The sequence below is a fragment of the Nelumbo lutea genome, chromosome 4, assembly GCF_056320005.1.
Source record: "Nelumbo lutea isolate HS-2025 chromosome 4, American lotus-T2T, whole genome shotgun sequence".
NCBI classification, from domain to species: Eukaryota; Viridiplantae; Streptophyta; class Magnoliopsida; order Proteales; family Nelumbonaceae; genus Nelumbo; species Nelumbo lutea.
Genome location: NC_142687.1, coordinates 9,384,687 through 9,401,757, shown reverse-complemented (window position 1 = coordinate 9,401,757; position 17,071 = coordinate 9,384,687). Strand labels below are relative to the sequence as shown.

The window sequence follows — 17,071 nt, the reverse complement described above, 5'->3', positions numbered from 1 at the left end:
TAAATTAAATTTCGATGGTAGTAGCATAGGGAATCCAGGTTCCTCTGGCATTGGAGGTGTATTTAGAGATGAAAGGGGCAGAATTATTGCACTATATTTTGGGCCGGCAGGGGAAGGAGACTCATTGAGGGCAGAAGTCATGGCTGTAATGGAAGGCATACAAAGGGCGAAAGCTCTGCACATCAACAAACTAAGTGTGGAGGGAGACTCAAAATTGGTGATCAACTGGCTACGGGATGAGGGAGCGAAAATGTGGATTTACAATAATGAAAGGAAGAAATTCAGATGGTTAACTAGAGACATGGAAGGACAGGGTGGGTCAAGCGGAGTGCAAATGCCATAGCTGATTTATTAGCTAAGCAAGGGGCGGAGAGAGATTCATTGTTTTTGGGCACATTTGTAAGGGATTTGGGGGTTTTGTGGGGAGAGATAAGAATTTTTATCTTTCATGAACTTAAACTGTTTTAACAGTCTGTACTTACCACTTTCTTTTCAGATTAATAAAACTGATGTTATTGCTAAAAAAGAACAAATTATACTATAAATATGTTAAAATTCTGTACACTATAGTATGATATTAATCTATACATGTTAGAATTTTAATTAGATTTGTCAAGACTTAAAAGTCTTGAGGAATGACATTTAGTTTCAAGAACTAGATACAAAAGCATGATATAGGTAATATTAAATGGGATATCCTTACTTGTACCTTTGTCCAGGGTTTTAGGAAATGAGGAATTGTATTCTTGTTTCCTGTATCAATATCTGAGCATTGCAACCATTTCCTTTGGCCAATAAATGGGAATTGATAGCTCCTACTCTATTATAGATATCTACTGATGCAAAATAGTTTCCAGCATAGACAGGCATTAGTGTATCACAAAGATGTTATTAGAAATGACTTAACATGATTCTTTCAATAAGCCTATAGGTTGTGATCTAATGATTGATGGGAGATTGAAACTTTCATCTTACCTACCTGGACCAAAAGCAACATGAGGCAGATGAGATAGGCTGGTTGCAACTACAATTGTTTCTTTGCTTTTAAGCATAACATGGCAAAACAGGCAACACAAGTTCCTTGGCTTCTGAAGTACACATGTCACAATTTAAAACATTGTGACTGCTACCTTTACCTTAAGAATGGGGTCTTTTGGTTTTCTAGTGGTGGTGCTGGTTTGGTGTTATCATTTTTTTTTTGGATCAATAACACTTTCATTAAATCATCTGTAGAAAATTTATAGGAGGAAGACAAACACACTTATCTTCCAAGAGTCACTAAGAGCCTCATAAAAGAAAGAAAAAAGAAGAAAAAGAGAAAAGAATACACTAAAGTTACAGCTTAACCCAAAACAGTGAATCCCTTTCTGCCCCTTGTTTAGCTAAACCGTCAGCTAGGGAATTAGCCGATCTTTTAACCCAACATGTCTTAACTTCCATCTCCCGCACCAGCCACATGAATTTCCTCCTCTCATTGTTATACTTCCATAAACCATTTTGATCTTTAGTCAGCCATCCTATCACCACCTCTGAATCCCCTTCAATTATGAGTTTCTTGATGTTCAACTCCTTAGCTTTCCGGACTCCTTCCATAACTGCAAGGATCTCAGCTCTAAGGGAGTCACCCACTCCAATTGGGCCTGAGAACATGGCAGAGATGACCCCATTTTCGTCCCTAAAAACACCTCAAATCCCCGATTGCCCCGGATTTCCCCTACTGCATCCATCAAAGTTTAGTTTCAAGAATCCACTTGGTGGGGGAGTCCAAACCACTTTCATTACTGATTTGGTCTGTGTGCAATTTGCAATTTCACCCCACTTCCTCAACATGTCATCCACAGTGTAATATGTGAATAGTTCCAAATATTTCAGCCACTGTACCGCCCTAATATGTATGATAGCCCTCAGATCTGCTACTCCTCTTTGGGTTTCTAAGAATATCTTGGAGTTTCTTTCATCCCACAATGTCCAACATACTGCAGCCCTTAGTCCTCTCCACATTATCCTTCCCCTTTTTATTCGCCACCTGAAAAAGGTAGGGGAGAAAAGGCCCTGCAAGTTTGATGGGGGATTCCAACTACGTCCAAATAAGGAGGAAGCCCAATCCCAAATTGACCTCGCAAAGTGGCAAGACACTAGTAGGTGAAAACCAGTCTCTCCATCCGCTTTACATAGAACACATCACTGAGGTGACAAACAAGTATTGAGTCTCTTCTTTTGGAGTAAATCACCGGTGTTAATTCTTTTTCAGATAGGCTTCCCAACAAAAACTACCAACCCTAGGAGGTATTGTTCTGCACCAAACCTCACCAACAAGGAAAGGGGGGAAGGTAGGACTGGTGGACTGACTTAAGACTTTGAAGAACGAGGCACAAGAGAAGATGCCATTGGGGGTAGGTGTCCAAATTCTAGAGTCCTCCCTAGTGGGGTCTAAGATAATGTTATCAAGAAGTGCAATAAGGCTGGAAATACTATCAAGGTCTGAGTCCCTCAAATCCCTTCTTGAACCCAAGTTCCACCCAATCCCAGAAGTGGAAGAGGACGGGGTGATGAAAGATGAGATCGGCTCATTTTTCAAATAAGATAGAGCATACAAAGAAGGAAATTGATCCTTTAAAGGGTCACTCCCCACCCAGGTTTGTTCCCAAAATTTTACGGAGTTATCGGAATTCAAGTCATACCTGATATTAGGGCAGAAAACTGGTAGCAGGTCATGAATGGCTTTCCAAGGAGAGTTGCTTGTGGTCCTAGCTCTGATTCCAACATCCCATCCATTGTCCTCTAGCCCATGTATACTTGCCACTAATTTAGCCCATAGCTTCTCCTTCTCCATAGGGAACCTCCACAACCACTTTCCCAACAGAGTCATATTCCTTCTCCTGATACTCCCAAGCCCCATGCCACCAAGACTTGCTCCTACACACTATCTCCCATCTAACTCTGTGATCCCTCTTCTCCTCTCCTGGATCCCACAGGAAATCTCTCATAAACTTCTCTAATCTGTTAGTGACCTTCATTGGGATTTTAAACACCGATAGGAAAAAGATGGGTAAGTCAGCAAGCGTGGCCTTAATTAGTGTAATTATCCCATCGAGAGAGAGGTAGTTCTTTTTCCAGGATACCAGTCTTTTTTCAAACCTTTCCACCACTGGGTTCCAAAAGCTCTCTCGCATGGGATTATCACCTAATGGCAACCCTAAGTAGTTCAAAGGCCACCCCGAAACTTCACACCCCAACATTTCAACACTCTCCCTGAGCTCTCCCTCCTCCAGGTTCACTCCCACTATACAACTTTTCCCAAGGTTAACCTTCAAGTTAGACATTTGCTCAAACAGTTGTATCACCAACTTCAAGTTCCTGATCAAGCTCACATTATCGCTTTCACAAAATAGAATCGTGTCATCAGCAAACTGTAGGTGAGTGAGGGGGGTTTCCACCCTCCCAACTCTCCAGTCTCTAATGAGCCCCCTAGCATCTGCTCTGTGAATCAGTTTCCCCAGAACCTCCGCAATTAGAATGAACAAGAAAGGAGACAGGGGGTCTCCTTGTCTTATACCCCTACTGGCTGGAAAGAAATCTACCATTGTCCCATTCACTAGTACTGAATAATGACAACTCCTGACACAACCTATGATCCACTTGCACCATCTAGCCCCCAACCCAAATTTAGTCAAAACTCTCCTCAAGAAATCCCAGTCCACCAAGTCATAAGCCTTTTCCAAGTCCAACTTACAAACCACTCCCTTCTTCTTATCCCTCTTAAAGTTCTCCACACTCTTATTAGCAATTAAAATATAATCAGTAATTTGTCTTCCACTCACAAAGGCTACTTGATAGTGTGCAATGATATCGGGCAATGCCTTCTTCAACCTCATAGACGACACTTTTGCAATGATCTTATACAAACTATTAACCAGGCTAATTGGCCTAAAATCCTTTGGGTGGGATGCATTTTTCTTTTTTGGAATTAAAACTATAAATGTAGAGTTCACACCCGGATTGACAATTCCTCTCCTGAAAAGCTCCTCAAACACCCGCAAGAGATCATCTTTCAAGATATCCCAACAGTTCTGATAAAAAGCCATTGTGAACCCATCCGACCCTGGAGCTTTTGTTCTATCCATAGAAAACACAGCCTCCTTGATCTCTTCTAGAGTAAAGCTTCTTTCCAGCCTTCTCCTGTTCTCCACCCCTACATCTGGCCAGTCCAAACCTTCTACCCACACCCTTCTACTCACAGGCCTTCTTAGAATAGATTTGAAGTGCTCCACACAGGCCCTGGCAATCTCCTCTTGTTGTACTAACTCGACTCCATCTACTACCAATTTGGAAATAAAGTTCTTCCTTCTCCTGCCATCTGCTAGAGAATGGAAATACCTAGTGTTTCTGTCTCCCTTTTGCAACCACTTGCATCTAGATTTTTGCCTCCAACTAATTTCCTCCTTGTGTAGACAATCCTCTAGCTGTCTTCTCAAATCTCTCCTGAGATCATTGTCTTCCTCTCCAAATTCTCCCCTTTCTTCTTTAGAGTCAAGGCTTTCAATCTTATCCATCAAATCTGCCTTTCTTTCTTCTATCCTCTCAAACTCCATCAAGTTCCACTCCTTGATTCTTGCTTTCAAGAATTGCAGTTTCTTATGAAATCTCATCCCCTCCCATTCCACCAGTGGGTTACAGTCATGCCACCATTCCCTCACTTTGCTAGTAAACCCTGGATGAAGTAACCACATATTTTCAAATCTAAAGGGGTAGGACCTCCACACCTTCTTTCCTCCTTACATAATACTATGGGTTAGTGATCCGAGGTCACCCTTGGGAGAGCTCTAGAAGCCAAGGTTCCCCAATGTTCTTCCCAATCCAAAGAGAACAGGAATCTATCCAGTTTAGAGCAAATGGGTCTAGATTGGAGGTTTGACCATGTAAACGTCTTATGGGCTAGGGGAATCTCTTTAAGCTCAAAGGCATCCACAAAACTATTAAACTTCCTCATGCTTTTTGTCACCCTCTGGTTAACCTTATTGGACTCCTCCGAGAATCTGATCACATTGAAATCCCCACCCATGCACCAAGGCCCATCCCACAACCCTCTAACATCAGCTAATTCCTCCCACAACTCCTCTCTCTCTCTCTCTATAGTCATTCGGTCCGTAAACATTTGTGAGCACCCATGTATAGTCATCCTCTTGCTGCTTAAACTTCAGAGACACCGAGTACTTTCCGATCAACTCCTCCAGACCTTCCACCACATCCTTCTTCCACATTGTTACAATCCCCCTGGAAGCACCCCATGAGGGAGCAGCCACCTAGCTAATTCCCCTGGCTTTCCATACACTCCTTGCACTCCCAATTCCCCTCACATTCCAACTAAGAATCTTCATTCCGCTTCTTGGTGAACCCCTTGCCACTTACCACTACTTTCCCCTTTCCTCTTGTCTCCCTATACCCCGAGCCTCTTATCACCTTCTACATCTCTCTTCAATCTCTCTACTTCACTCAATCTCCTCTTCTTTATTTTGATCTTCTCCTTCCTCTTCTGTAAGTTTTCTTTCAGTACATTCAGATCTTTCAACCTGCAACCTAGCTTCCCTACAAATTCTGCTATCATGTTTTCTCTCACCGAGTCCACCAGCCCTACCCTTCCTACAAGATCCCCTCCATTTCTATCCACCTGCCCCTTCTTCCTCTCCTCTGGTCCCACCTCTACTCTTTCTTCTCCATCCACCCTCCCTTTCCTATTACCTCCTTCCAACCCTGCTCTCTCCCCATAGTCCTCTCCATCTCTACCCTCATTCCTTTCCCTCCTCTCCACTAACCCCTCCCCTCTTCCTACCTCCCCTTCCCCTCTCTAGATCAGCTCTCCTTCCACTTCTTTAAGCACTCTTTCAATAATTTCCCATACTTTTTCACTCCTAAACCTTCCTTCCGGCACCTTCCCACCTCCTTCCTTCCGGTCTCTCCCTCCTCGGAGAGCCCGTCTGCTGGCTCGGCTACATATTCATGGGCTACAGGACATGGAGCAGGAACGAAATCTGGAACCAAAGACACTGGAGACACATTAGTAGCACAAACCGAAATCACTTGGTTACCTGGGACTGATGGACAAGCTGGAAAAGGACTGCTCCCTGCCTCCCTCTCTTGTTCCAGAGGTTGGTAAATATTTATCTCCCTGAGTTGGTTGGGAAGTACTTCTGTCCTTTGGTCACCCTGGTGATCTTTCCACTCTACCCCTGGTTCACCCCTTGATGGTGTGTTTCTACTCTGCTTCCGGTTCTCCCGATCTGCCCCTTCTGAACCTCCTTGCACACTATGTGGTCTTGGGAATAGGTTGTACCGCTTACCTTCATCACCCTGAAATAAACTTACAATATTCCACCCATCCACGTCACCTCCAGCGCAGCTGCCTTCGTTGTTTGCACTACCCAAGCTAGTACCATCAACCGAACTGTCCTCTGAGTCTTCATCACCTTCACTGCACTACGCCCAACCTTCATCCTTATCTTCCTTCTCTTCAGGTCTTCGCTTAGCGTAACTTGGCTTCGTCGGGAAACCCACTGCAAGTCGAGTTTCTTCTTTGTTTTCCGGCACTGCATGCGTTCCCCCCCTTGTCTCGCGACTGGGGACGATGATAGACCATTAGCATCGTCTATCTTAGTTGTGTCCCCAGTCACGTGAGTTACTAAAGGCTCACGCGCCTTCTTAAACCACTGGATCGGGCCCGCTGACCCAAATGGGCCTTTAATCGCACCCATGACGTTTCGAATGGGCTTTGGCTTTGGCCCATTTTTAAGCCACTGTGACCTCATGTGACTTTTAAAAGAGTCACATGCACTCGGTTTGGTTTTATCCGGTCTAGATCCAGTTCTTCCTTGGACCGACTCCTTTTCCTTGTTCAAACAGGTCAAGTTGGCGCCGGTTACAACCTGTGCAAAGGACCTACCACCCTCCAAACTGTTCACTGCTCCCACACGCATAAAACCCACCCCCTGAATGCTACCCTTTTGTTTCTCCAATCTTCGTTTTTCCATTTTTGTGAAAGATCTTTTCTTGTTTGAATCAACCAATCCCTTCTTGCCACGCAGTACTTCTTCTTCAACCTTCTCATCTCCCTCCCTACGAGCCTCCTTCCAGAGCACCGATTCAAAGGATGAAGCCAACCACACTGAATAGCAAAGCCCTTCAACTAGCACTTCAATCTTTCGAGGAATCTCCTCAGGTTTTACACCATTCAATAAAATGGAGGCTGAACAAAGGTCTCCCCAAAAGGCACCTCCTAAAGATCCTCCACACATCAAAGCAATGGCTTCAGCAACTTCCTGCTTCCACAAGTTAAAGGGAAGGCCTAAGAGACGTACCATCACTCCATCTTCAACAAAGAAATCTTTGGAGTTTGATCCCGGACACCATCTTGATACTGTGAAGCTTCCAAGAGCAGCTTGGATATTTAATGCCTTAACTTCTACTCTATTCTCCAGCAGATCCAGCACAGCCTTATCCTTCTCAAAGGGTGTTAAAATAAACGTACTCTTCAACTTTAAACTTGCTATTAATAGATCTGCAACTTTCCTCCAGTCTAGTATATGAGCTGAAGCTTTAACTATCAGCTTACTTTCCCAATCTCCTCTCTGTATGTTTACTCCCATTCTGTATTTGCCTGCCCCAGCTGTCACTAATAGAGTCTCTTGCTTATTATTTCTCATCAGACTAGTAGAAGTGCTTATCTTCCTTTTTACTGTTTCTTCTCTTTTAGCACCCAAGTGTTGCAGCAGTTCACATAAGACCCCATGGACTGCCTTCCAGCCCTGACTCTTCCTTCCTTCTGGTAGGCAGACCATCTGCTTTCTTCCCTTGCCAAAGAATTCTGTCAAAGATATAAAATAACCTTTAAGGTTTCTCTTACATTCTACAACAAATCTTCTTCCAGTTTCTGAGAGAAACTCTTTCCAACAACTTTGTTTGCCTTTGTTACTTGCACCTTCTACAAACTCCTTGAACCCTTCTATTACCCTCAACCCGTCTAACAGCACCATCCCTCTCTTTGCTTCCCTGATCTTCAAGCTCAGCTTACCATTTAATCTCAGCTCCTCAAAAAGCAGCTCCTTAGTTTCAATCTTCAAGGCTTTTCTCCAGCGGCCTACCTCCACAAACTCTCCCATCTCCTCTTCTCCTCTCCTCAAATCGGTGGGTTTTTATATGAGTGAAATTGGGATGTCGTAACATGGATACTTTGGTTTGGTGTTATCATGCTATTGGAGTAAATGTATTATGTTGGTTTTCTTATAATACTAACATAATAAACTATAACTTTTCTATCTGTTATTATGGTAGCTAAGTTAAGCTCTGTACCTATATCTCTGTGTGACTCTAACCCTGTTCCTGGCGTTTCATGCCTTGCTTCTTGAATGAATGTGTACTGATATCACTGTTCATCTACATTCATTTTCATAATACTGTGATTTCAATTTCATCTGAGTTTAGTTTTACTTTGCATCTTCTTCTGATGGTTTCTTCTTCACTGTAATATGCTGAAAAAAATCTGATATGATTTTTGCTTGTTCAGAACATCTTGTGGGAGAAAGTGGTCTTACTGAAGAGCTTCTATTTATTTTTCCTCTAATCAACCTGGCCTCATCTCCTTCTAAATCTGTTAGAGTTGCAGCCACTGACTTTCTTTTCTTGCTGGAAAAGTTCTTAGTAGACTTGCTGGCCATGCCAAGGAAGCAACCAATTACCAATATAGAATCTAAATCTACTAGCAAACTGGAAACCATTATTTATAGGCTGTTGCAGCGTCTGTGGTTCCAGGTTTATTTTCTTTCAGTACTCAGTAAAATCTGTCAACTGGTTAAACTAGATTTATATGGCATTTGTTCAAGTCATTTGACTTTTACAGGTTAACCTGGGCATTTTCATCAATGCTTATCATGATGCATTTATAATGGTTAACCATTTGCTTAATCCATCTCATCAGTATTCATCTTATCACTCATTTATGATTTGCATATGACATTATGCCATTAGGAGCTCGAGTGTATAACCTCTAGCTCCTAATTAAGTGCTTTGGGTGCATCAAATTTGAGAACCAATTTGGGGAAGAGTTGTATAGTGGGTATTAGCATGAACAAAGGGGAAGAGATTTGCAGGTCTTTTGGGCTTTTCAGTATTGGAGTGGCCTTTGAGTTACATAGGCCTACCACTAGGTGGCAACCAAAGATTTATGAACTTTTGGAGGCTTGACAAGTTGTCATAGACAAATTCAATTAGAAATTGACAACATGGTAAAGAAACCATAGTGGTTCAGACAAGTTATGGCACAAGAAGCCTAGCATTCTTATGGCATATTTAAGCCAGGAAACATGTTGAACTAGTAGGGACACGATATTTGACTATTTTTATTCTTTTCTCTACTTTCAGGATCAACCTTCACTATCCAGTTCTTACTTCTTGAGTTTTGCTTCCATCGCTAAAACCAATATTAAAGTGGTAGATAGTCAACCAAAATCTTGGCTTTCTCAGTTAAGAGAATACTCTCTATTGACTGTTGAAAGACAAAAATCCCCATTGAATTCTCAGACTGAAGAAAATATTTTAACAGGTTAGTTGACATTATGCAATATTAGGCTAGCTTTTGCTTAAAAGTTTATTCCCTTAATTTTATTTCATGACTGATTTTTTCTCCTTGTAGAGATGCCTCTGGTACTTGGTTCAATTGTTTCTGTTCTAGTGATCCATCATTCATTGGGGAATGCTGCTATAGATTCTTTGGCTGCTCTTGGTGTTATGGAGCCTAAATTGAGTGTATCACTACTACTTGCGATTCTCTTTTATAATAAAGTTTTCTGCAATAATAAGAGCAACTTCCATTCAATGTCTGTAAGTTTCTTTCTTTTCTTGACAAATGATTGAAAATTATCACTTATAATTCCAAAATGTAAAGAATAAAGACCAAAACAAAAGGCAGGATATATGCTTGCCACTTCATTTGTCATTGCATGGTGCAAGATTAATGTTTTTATGTTCTTTTTTAGCTTGTCATTTCGTCATTTTTAACATCAACTTAGTATCTTCCAACATTGGATGTAGCTAAAACTTCTTGGGATGCTTCCATCACTTGCTTCACATTCTATGATGATACCTCTCGTTATTCAAACTCTTTTACCAATGCTTCAGAAGGATGCTAGACCGTAAGTTCTCTACCATATATTATGTCTATGGTTTATGTTCCTTTCCTATGCTGATGAATGCTGGCAATCATCTGGATGCCATGCATGCTACCATACAACTTGTTGATTTATGATCCTTTTGCCCTCAAGCATTCATAACATTGGCTTTTGATGTCTTCTAATTCTTCTCAGATATCCTTGTTGAGTGGTATATATTTAACTTGTTTATTTAAATCTTTTGATCAAGTAAATGATTTTTTTTTTAATTCAAAGAATATAAGATAACCCATGGATTGTGAGTTATGGAATAGTGTTCTGTGTATTATTGAAACACCACTTTAGCTTATGAACATAAACTTTTGAAGAAAGTAACTATTAAATTGTATTAATACAAAAAGGGTGGTAACATGAGAGGATCTGTTAGACAATGTATGCCCTTAGCTCTAATCAGATTGATGTATAGATACATTTATTGTAAATGAATAAAAATACATTATGTTTCATGTTGATATTGGTATGTTTTTGTGAAATTACCTCTTAAACTGGACACTTAGGAGACTCGTGTTAGTTTAGAATGTTCTTAGCCATTGGATAAATTTGAGGAGTTTATCTTGCCAAGGCTGACACTGATATGCTACAAAAGAAGTTGGGGCAACTTGTTTCAGTTGCTAGGGTTAGACACAAAGCACATGCGGTGTGTGTTTGGATGAAACATTGAACATAAACCATTTTCCAGTTATGCCTTGAACCTTGGAGATTGATGGGCAAAATTGGAAAATTACACATAACCCCTAGACTTGATTATGGTATTATAATAGGTGTTGGATTTGGTTGTCTTTGATATGCCAATCAATGTGATCCATTAAGGGTCAAAACCTGGGTATGTTGGGGCAGTCTAAGAATTCATCTAAGCGGGTGATCATAGTGATGGGATCAACCTCTTTGTCGGACAAAGTGAATGATAGGGCTTACATTTTCTCTGATGGAAACTTAAACTACTGACAGTGAATTTCACCAGTGTTTTGAAATCTGATTTTGCAAAATATATTTATGATATACATATATATATATATATATATACACACACTAATATACATATATTAATGTTTTATGAAAATGTTTGCAAAGGGTTTTAATTCCCGAGATCCATTCGAGTAGAGAGTGTGACACTGTACCTTGCAGTCAAGGGAGAGGTCTTTTCCTGTTGGACAGTGTTGTGATCATTATGGGCTGGGAGATTAAGTGTAAGAGACCATTACAAGGCTGATTACCTGATGAGCTTTATCTTATTTAAGTTCATTATCCTTAGATTTTCATAGGATGACTAGATTTAAGGATCATTTAGGTGTAAATGTTGGGCCCATATTGAGCCCATAGTGATGTGCTCAGGGGTTCATTGCGTTTAGCAGTAAATTCGGTTAAACCTTTTCATAGAGGCTGGTTTGAACCCATGTGGACTTATTTGAAGTCATTGTGGGGTTTCACGCCATACAAATCAGGCCTAAGTTGGCCATGCAACATCTTGGGTCATGAGTCCTTGAAAGAAATGAGCCTAAGGCCTATAATTAATAAGATTAAGTAAGTTGTCACATGCATGTGCTCTGGGTCTAATATGGGTTTGGAAATGGGTATGGAGCACCCATCCTCTTAAGAGGATAGGGCTTATCTCTTAATAGAGTCCAAATCCAAATTAAATTTGGATAATCTCCTAATTTGATTAGGAGAGTGCTCTATAAAGAGATAAAAGAAGAAGAGGGCAAACTAGAGTGGAAGACCACACTCTCTTGTTCTCTCTTCTTTTTTGTCTTCTAAGAAACCCTATCACGACCTAGGCTTTCAAGGACTTATAGAGATCAGTTTTTTTTTTTATTTTTTTCAAGCTCACCATCCTAGTTCGGTCCAAGTAGTTGAGTTGCAGTTTTGCTGAAAATTGTGTTGTTGAATCAACTTCACCTATACAATGCGCCATCTTTAGTGGATGCTGGTTTTAGAGTTGATAGCCATTTAGCATGGTTCGACCATGCATATGATGGATCCTAACCCTTTCAATGGGATCAATGTGAATATACAAAATATATGTTTGTACCTCCATCCTCAAAAACAAAAAAAGAAAAAAAAATCAGGATTTGAACTGTTATTGTAAGGAATGAAGAGCAAGTTTATTTATCATGAAAACTGAAAGCCAATAATGGTAAAAATGGGACAAAAAGTTGCTAGGGGTGGTGGTTTCTCTCTTGCCAACTAGAGAGATCCCTCTAAGCTTAGGTGCATTGAGAAGGATTGCTGCATGCAAGGGTATAGAGACTTCCAAGGCAATAAAATGGGTGAAGCAAGTCTTTGAAGTAGATTGAATGGGAAACTTCCCATGGTGTTGCTGTCTTCAACAGGTGAGTTCGAGGTTGAGTCATTTAGAGAAAAAGGAGATGAATGAGAGGGCATACAGGTTGAATTAAGTAAATATGTTTGTAACAGAGATTGATGTTGATATCCCATGTGTTTGGGTAAGAAAAAGTTTGGAGATGGAATGTCTTAATACCTGTTTTGAAGTAGCTACAGTAACCCGAACCAGTGAAGAAGGAAGAAGAAGATGAGGAAGAAGACAATAGAAAGAGAGAACAGGAGGGTTTAGTCGAAACTAATTAGTCTCCCATTCAGTCGACCCCCTAATGTTTATTAGGTTCTAATTACACTTACAAAGACTAAACTGCCCTCACTTAAGTGTGGGGCAGAGTACTCTAATAAAATAACCACATAAGCAAAGTACTTAACTGACATGAAATTACTAAACTACCCCTATTCGGCTCACTCTAACACTCCCCCTCAAGCTGGAGAATATGTCATGTAATCCCAGCTTGTTACATAAATAGTTCACTTTCCTTGAGTTTAGAGCTTTTGTAAACAAATCTGCCCATTGATCATTCGAGCCCACATGTTCTGTGTTTATTTCTCCAGCAAGGACCTTCTCCCTCACAAAGTGGCAATCAACCTCTATGTGCTTTGTTCTCTCATGAAATACAGGATTGGATGAGATATGGAGTGCAGCTTGGTTGTCACAATACAGTCTCATAGGTTTATCCATGTGAAACCCAATTTCTTGTAGAAGATTCCTCAACCACACTAACTCATAGGTAGTATGTGCCATGGCCCTATACTTAGCTTCAGCACTACTTCTGGCCACAACCGTCTGCTTTTTACTCTTCCATGTCACAAGATTTTCTCCAAGAAATGTGCAATAGCCTGTAGTAGATATTCTATCATTCAATGAGCCTGCCAAGTCTGCACCTGTATACCCCACTACTTCAAGTTTTCCTCCTGGTTTATACAATAGTCCACGGCCTGGGGCTCCTTTCAGATACCTCAAAATTCTAAGAATTGCATCCCGGTGAGGTATACGAGGGTTCTGCATGAATTGGCTCACCACACTGACTGCAAGGATATGTCGGGTCTCGTGATAGTCAGATAGTTCAGCTTCCTCACTAGTCGTCTATACTTTTCAGGATCTTCAAATACTTCTCCTGTATCACTGCTCAACTTAACATTTGGTTCCATAGGGGTCTCAGTCGGTTTTGCACCTAACAGTCCTGTTTCTTCCAATAGATCAAGAACATGTTTTCTTTGGCACATATTTACACCTTGTTTTGACCTGCCAACCTCTATTCCCAAGAAATACTTCAATGTTCCAAGATCTTTTGTTTGGAAATGATTTTGCAGAAATACCTTTAATTTGCCAACCCCCAATTTATCATTGCCAGTAATGACAATGTCATCCACATAGACCACTAATAGAATCTTCCCAACTTTTGAGTCATAGCTGAACACTGAGTGATCTACTTGGCACTGCTTCATTCCAAAACTCTTCACCACTTCACTGAACTTCCCAAACCAAGCATGCGGCGATTGTTCCAACCCATAAATTGCCTTATTCAATCTACCTTACCATCCTCCCCCTGAGCAACAAACCCAGGTGGTTGCTCCATATATACCTCCTCCACAAGATCACCATGGGGAAAGGCATTTTTTATATCAAGCTAAAACATAGGCCAATCATACATAACTGCCAGGGAAATTAGTACACGAACAGAACCAATCTTAGCCACCGGAGAGAATGTCTCCATGTAGTCCACTCCATACAACTGTGAGTAACCTTTAGCAACAAGTCTGGCCTTCAGACGCTCCACACTACCATCTGGCAAGTATTTCACGGTATACACCCATTTACAGCCCACAGCATGCTTACTAGGTGGGAGAGTAGTAAGTTCCCATGTTTGAGTATGTTGAAGAGCAGAAAGTTCCTCCTCCATTGCCCGTCGTCAATCAGGTGAACTGAGAGCTTCTTGAACATTGTTAGGTATGGAAATAGAGGATAAAAGGGAAACAAACTGACGATGTGAGGTAGAAAGACGAGATAATGAAACAAAATTGGAAATGGGATGGAGGGTGGAACTGCGTTTACCTTTCCGTAAGGTAATGGGTAGGTCAATGTCTGAAGGTTAAACAATAGGAGCCATGAGAGGATCCGCAGATGAGGTAGAAGCTGGAGGAGGGGCTGGTGTCGTTCGACGTGTATACACTTGCCGGATTGGTGGACGTTCGGTGGTGATCTGCACGGGATGAAGTGATGAGTCTACTCCAACAACAACATCTGGAACTGGATCACTGATAGGAAGAGGAAGAGGAAGGACGGGTGGAGACGAAGGCGCTTTAGGACTTGAGAAGAAGGGGACTGACTCAAAAAAGGTGACATCAGGGCAGACATAGCACTTCCGGGTAATGGGATTATAACACTTGTACCTTTTTTGAGTCCGTGAGTAGCCAAGGAAGACACATTTAATTGAGCATGCATCTAGCTTGTCTATTCCAGGGCTCAGATTGTGGACAAAGCACACACAAACAAAGACACGAGGAATTAATGGGAATGGAGATAAAGTGGGAAACAAGATAGAGAAGGGGGACCGACCATGAAGGATGAAGGAGGGCATCCGATTAATGAGAAAACATGCAGTGAGTACAGCATCACTCCAAAAACGTTTAGGAACATTCATGTGGTGAAGAATAGACCGAGCAGTTTCAAGAAGCTGACGGTTCTTTCGTTCAGCTACCCCATTTTGTTGAGGGGTGAATGCACATGATGTTTGATGAATAATGCCATGCTGTTTTAAATATTGTTGAAATGAAGTAAGAAAGTATTCACGACCATTATCTGAACGGAGAATTTTGATTGGAACACCAAATTGTGTGCGTATTTCAGCATGGAATTTTTGAAAAATAGAAAACAATTCACTTTTTTCTTTCTTTAAGTAAATCCATGTCATTCTTGAACAATCATCAATAAAGGAGACAAAATACTTGTACCCATTATAAGACTCTATTTTGATTGGACCCCAAACATCTGAATGAACCAAAGAAAAAGGACTCAACATACGACTCTCAACTCTTGGACTGAAGGACACATGACGATGTTTACCAAACTGACATGACTCACTGCAAAACTGATAAATGACTCAATGACGGGACCAAAATCTTGAGAGCCTTGAGAGATGGATGTCCTAGTCGGCAATGCCATTGTAGAGGAGTAAGTGAAGTCTGAAGAGCAATTGAAGATCCACCACCGTCAAGATAATATAATCCACCAGCTTCATGCCCCCCACCAATCTTCTTCCCCGTCTTGAGATCCTGAAAAACACAAGTGGAAGGTAACAGAACAGTTAAGAGGTTTGTTATTTTACTAACAAGCATAAGATTGAATGGAAACTTAGGGACATATAAAACAGATGATAAGGGCACAGAAGCCATGTCAACATTACCAACACCACATATGGGGGATGATGACCCATTGGCAAGTGTAACAGTTTGTGATGTGGAGGTTTCAAAAAGAGAAGAGAACACACCTGGAGTCCAGTCATATGATCTGAGGCTTCAGAGTCAATAATCCAGGGAGAGGTTTTAGATGACATGCAAGCAATACCTGATTGGGCAAGTGTGGCAGTGGTATGCTGTGAAGTAGTTTGAAGGAACCGTTCATACTCATCACGCGGTACGCTCACCATCTCCCTCCCAGAGGTAGATGTAGATGTGGGAGGAGTTCGGTCTGCCAGTTTACTGTCACTGATATCAACCTCACCTACTATAGCATGATTAGCCCATTTAGAGGGAGGGCCATGTAGATCATAACAGAAATTCACTGTGTGTCCCTCTCTACCACAATGAGTACATTTCCTTGTAGAGTTATTCTTCCCTCTGCCATGACCTCCCCTTGAGTCACGACCACCCCGACTAATCATGGAACTGCCACTGCCTCCTCGGGGAGCATGACCTCCCCCTCTTGTACTATGTCCAACCCCTCTAGCTGTCACAAGTGCTGATCTATCAGACTGTGTGGAGTTCTCTGTCTGTCCCAAAGAAATTCTACGAAGCCTTGAGAATACTTCCTCAAGTGTAGGAAGAGTAGAGCCCCCCAATATTTGGGCTCTAACTTGTTCATATTCCGACTTCAGCCCCACTAAAAATCTTGTAACATCTAGTTGCTCCCTTTGCTATTGCTGAACTTTAATATCTGGAGTAAGGGAGTGATAGACATTGAGTTCATTCCTTATATTCTTCATGCAGGCATAGTACTCTTCTAGTGTTTTGGTTCTTTGTTGTAAATCAAAATACTCGTGATAAAGCTGATACACTCTTGTTGTGTTATCTTGTCCAGAATATAGCTTCTTAACATGCTCCCATATATCCTTAGCCGTATCAAAGAACATGAAGTTGGCACTAATTTTGGGTTCCATACTATTCCACAGCCAAGTCATGATTTGAGCATCTTCTTGTTCCCAATCATCAAACCCTGGAGAGTCCTCCAGTGGCTTCTCATCTCTTACATGCTTTACTTTCTTCTTTGCCTTGAGAAACACTTCCACTGATTT

General features: G+C 41.3%; 1 protein-coding gene across 1 annotated transcript in view; it reads left to right on the top strand.

The window, feature by feature from the left end:
- Positions 1-17,071, top strand: part of RST1 (ARM repeat superfamily protein) — a 94,265-nt gene that overhangs the window by 12,285 nt on the left and 64,909 nt on the right. The window contains exons 5-8 of the mRNA XM_088982878.1: positions 8,558-8,802; positions 9,412-9,592; positions 9,683-9,870; positions 10,081-10,181. Of these exons, the coding sequence (XP_088839004.1) occupies positions 8,558-8,802; positions 9,412-9,592; positions 9,683-9,870; positions 10,081-10,181 (715 nt within the window). The remainder of the gene's footprint in view (positions 1-8,557; positions 8,803-9,411; positions 9,593-9,682; positions 9,871-10,080; positions 10,182-17,071) is intronic.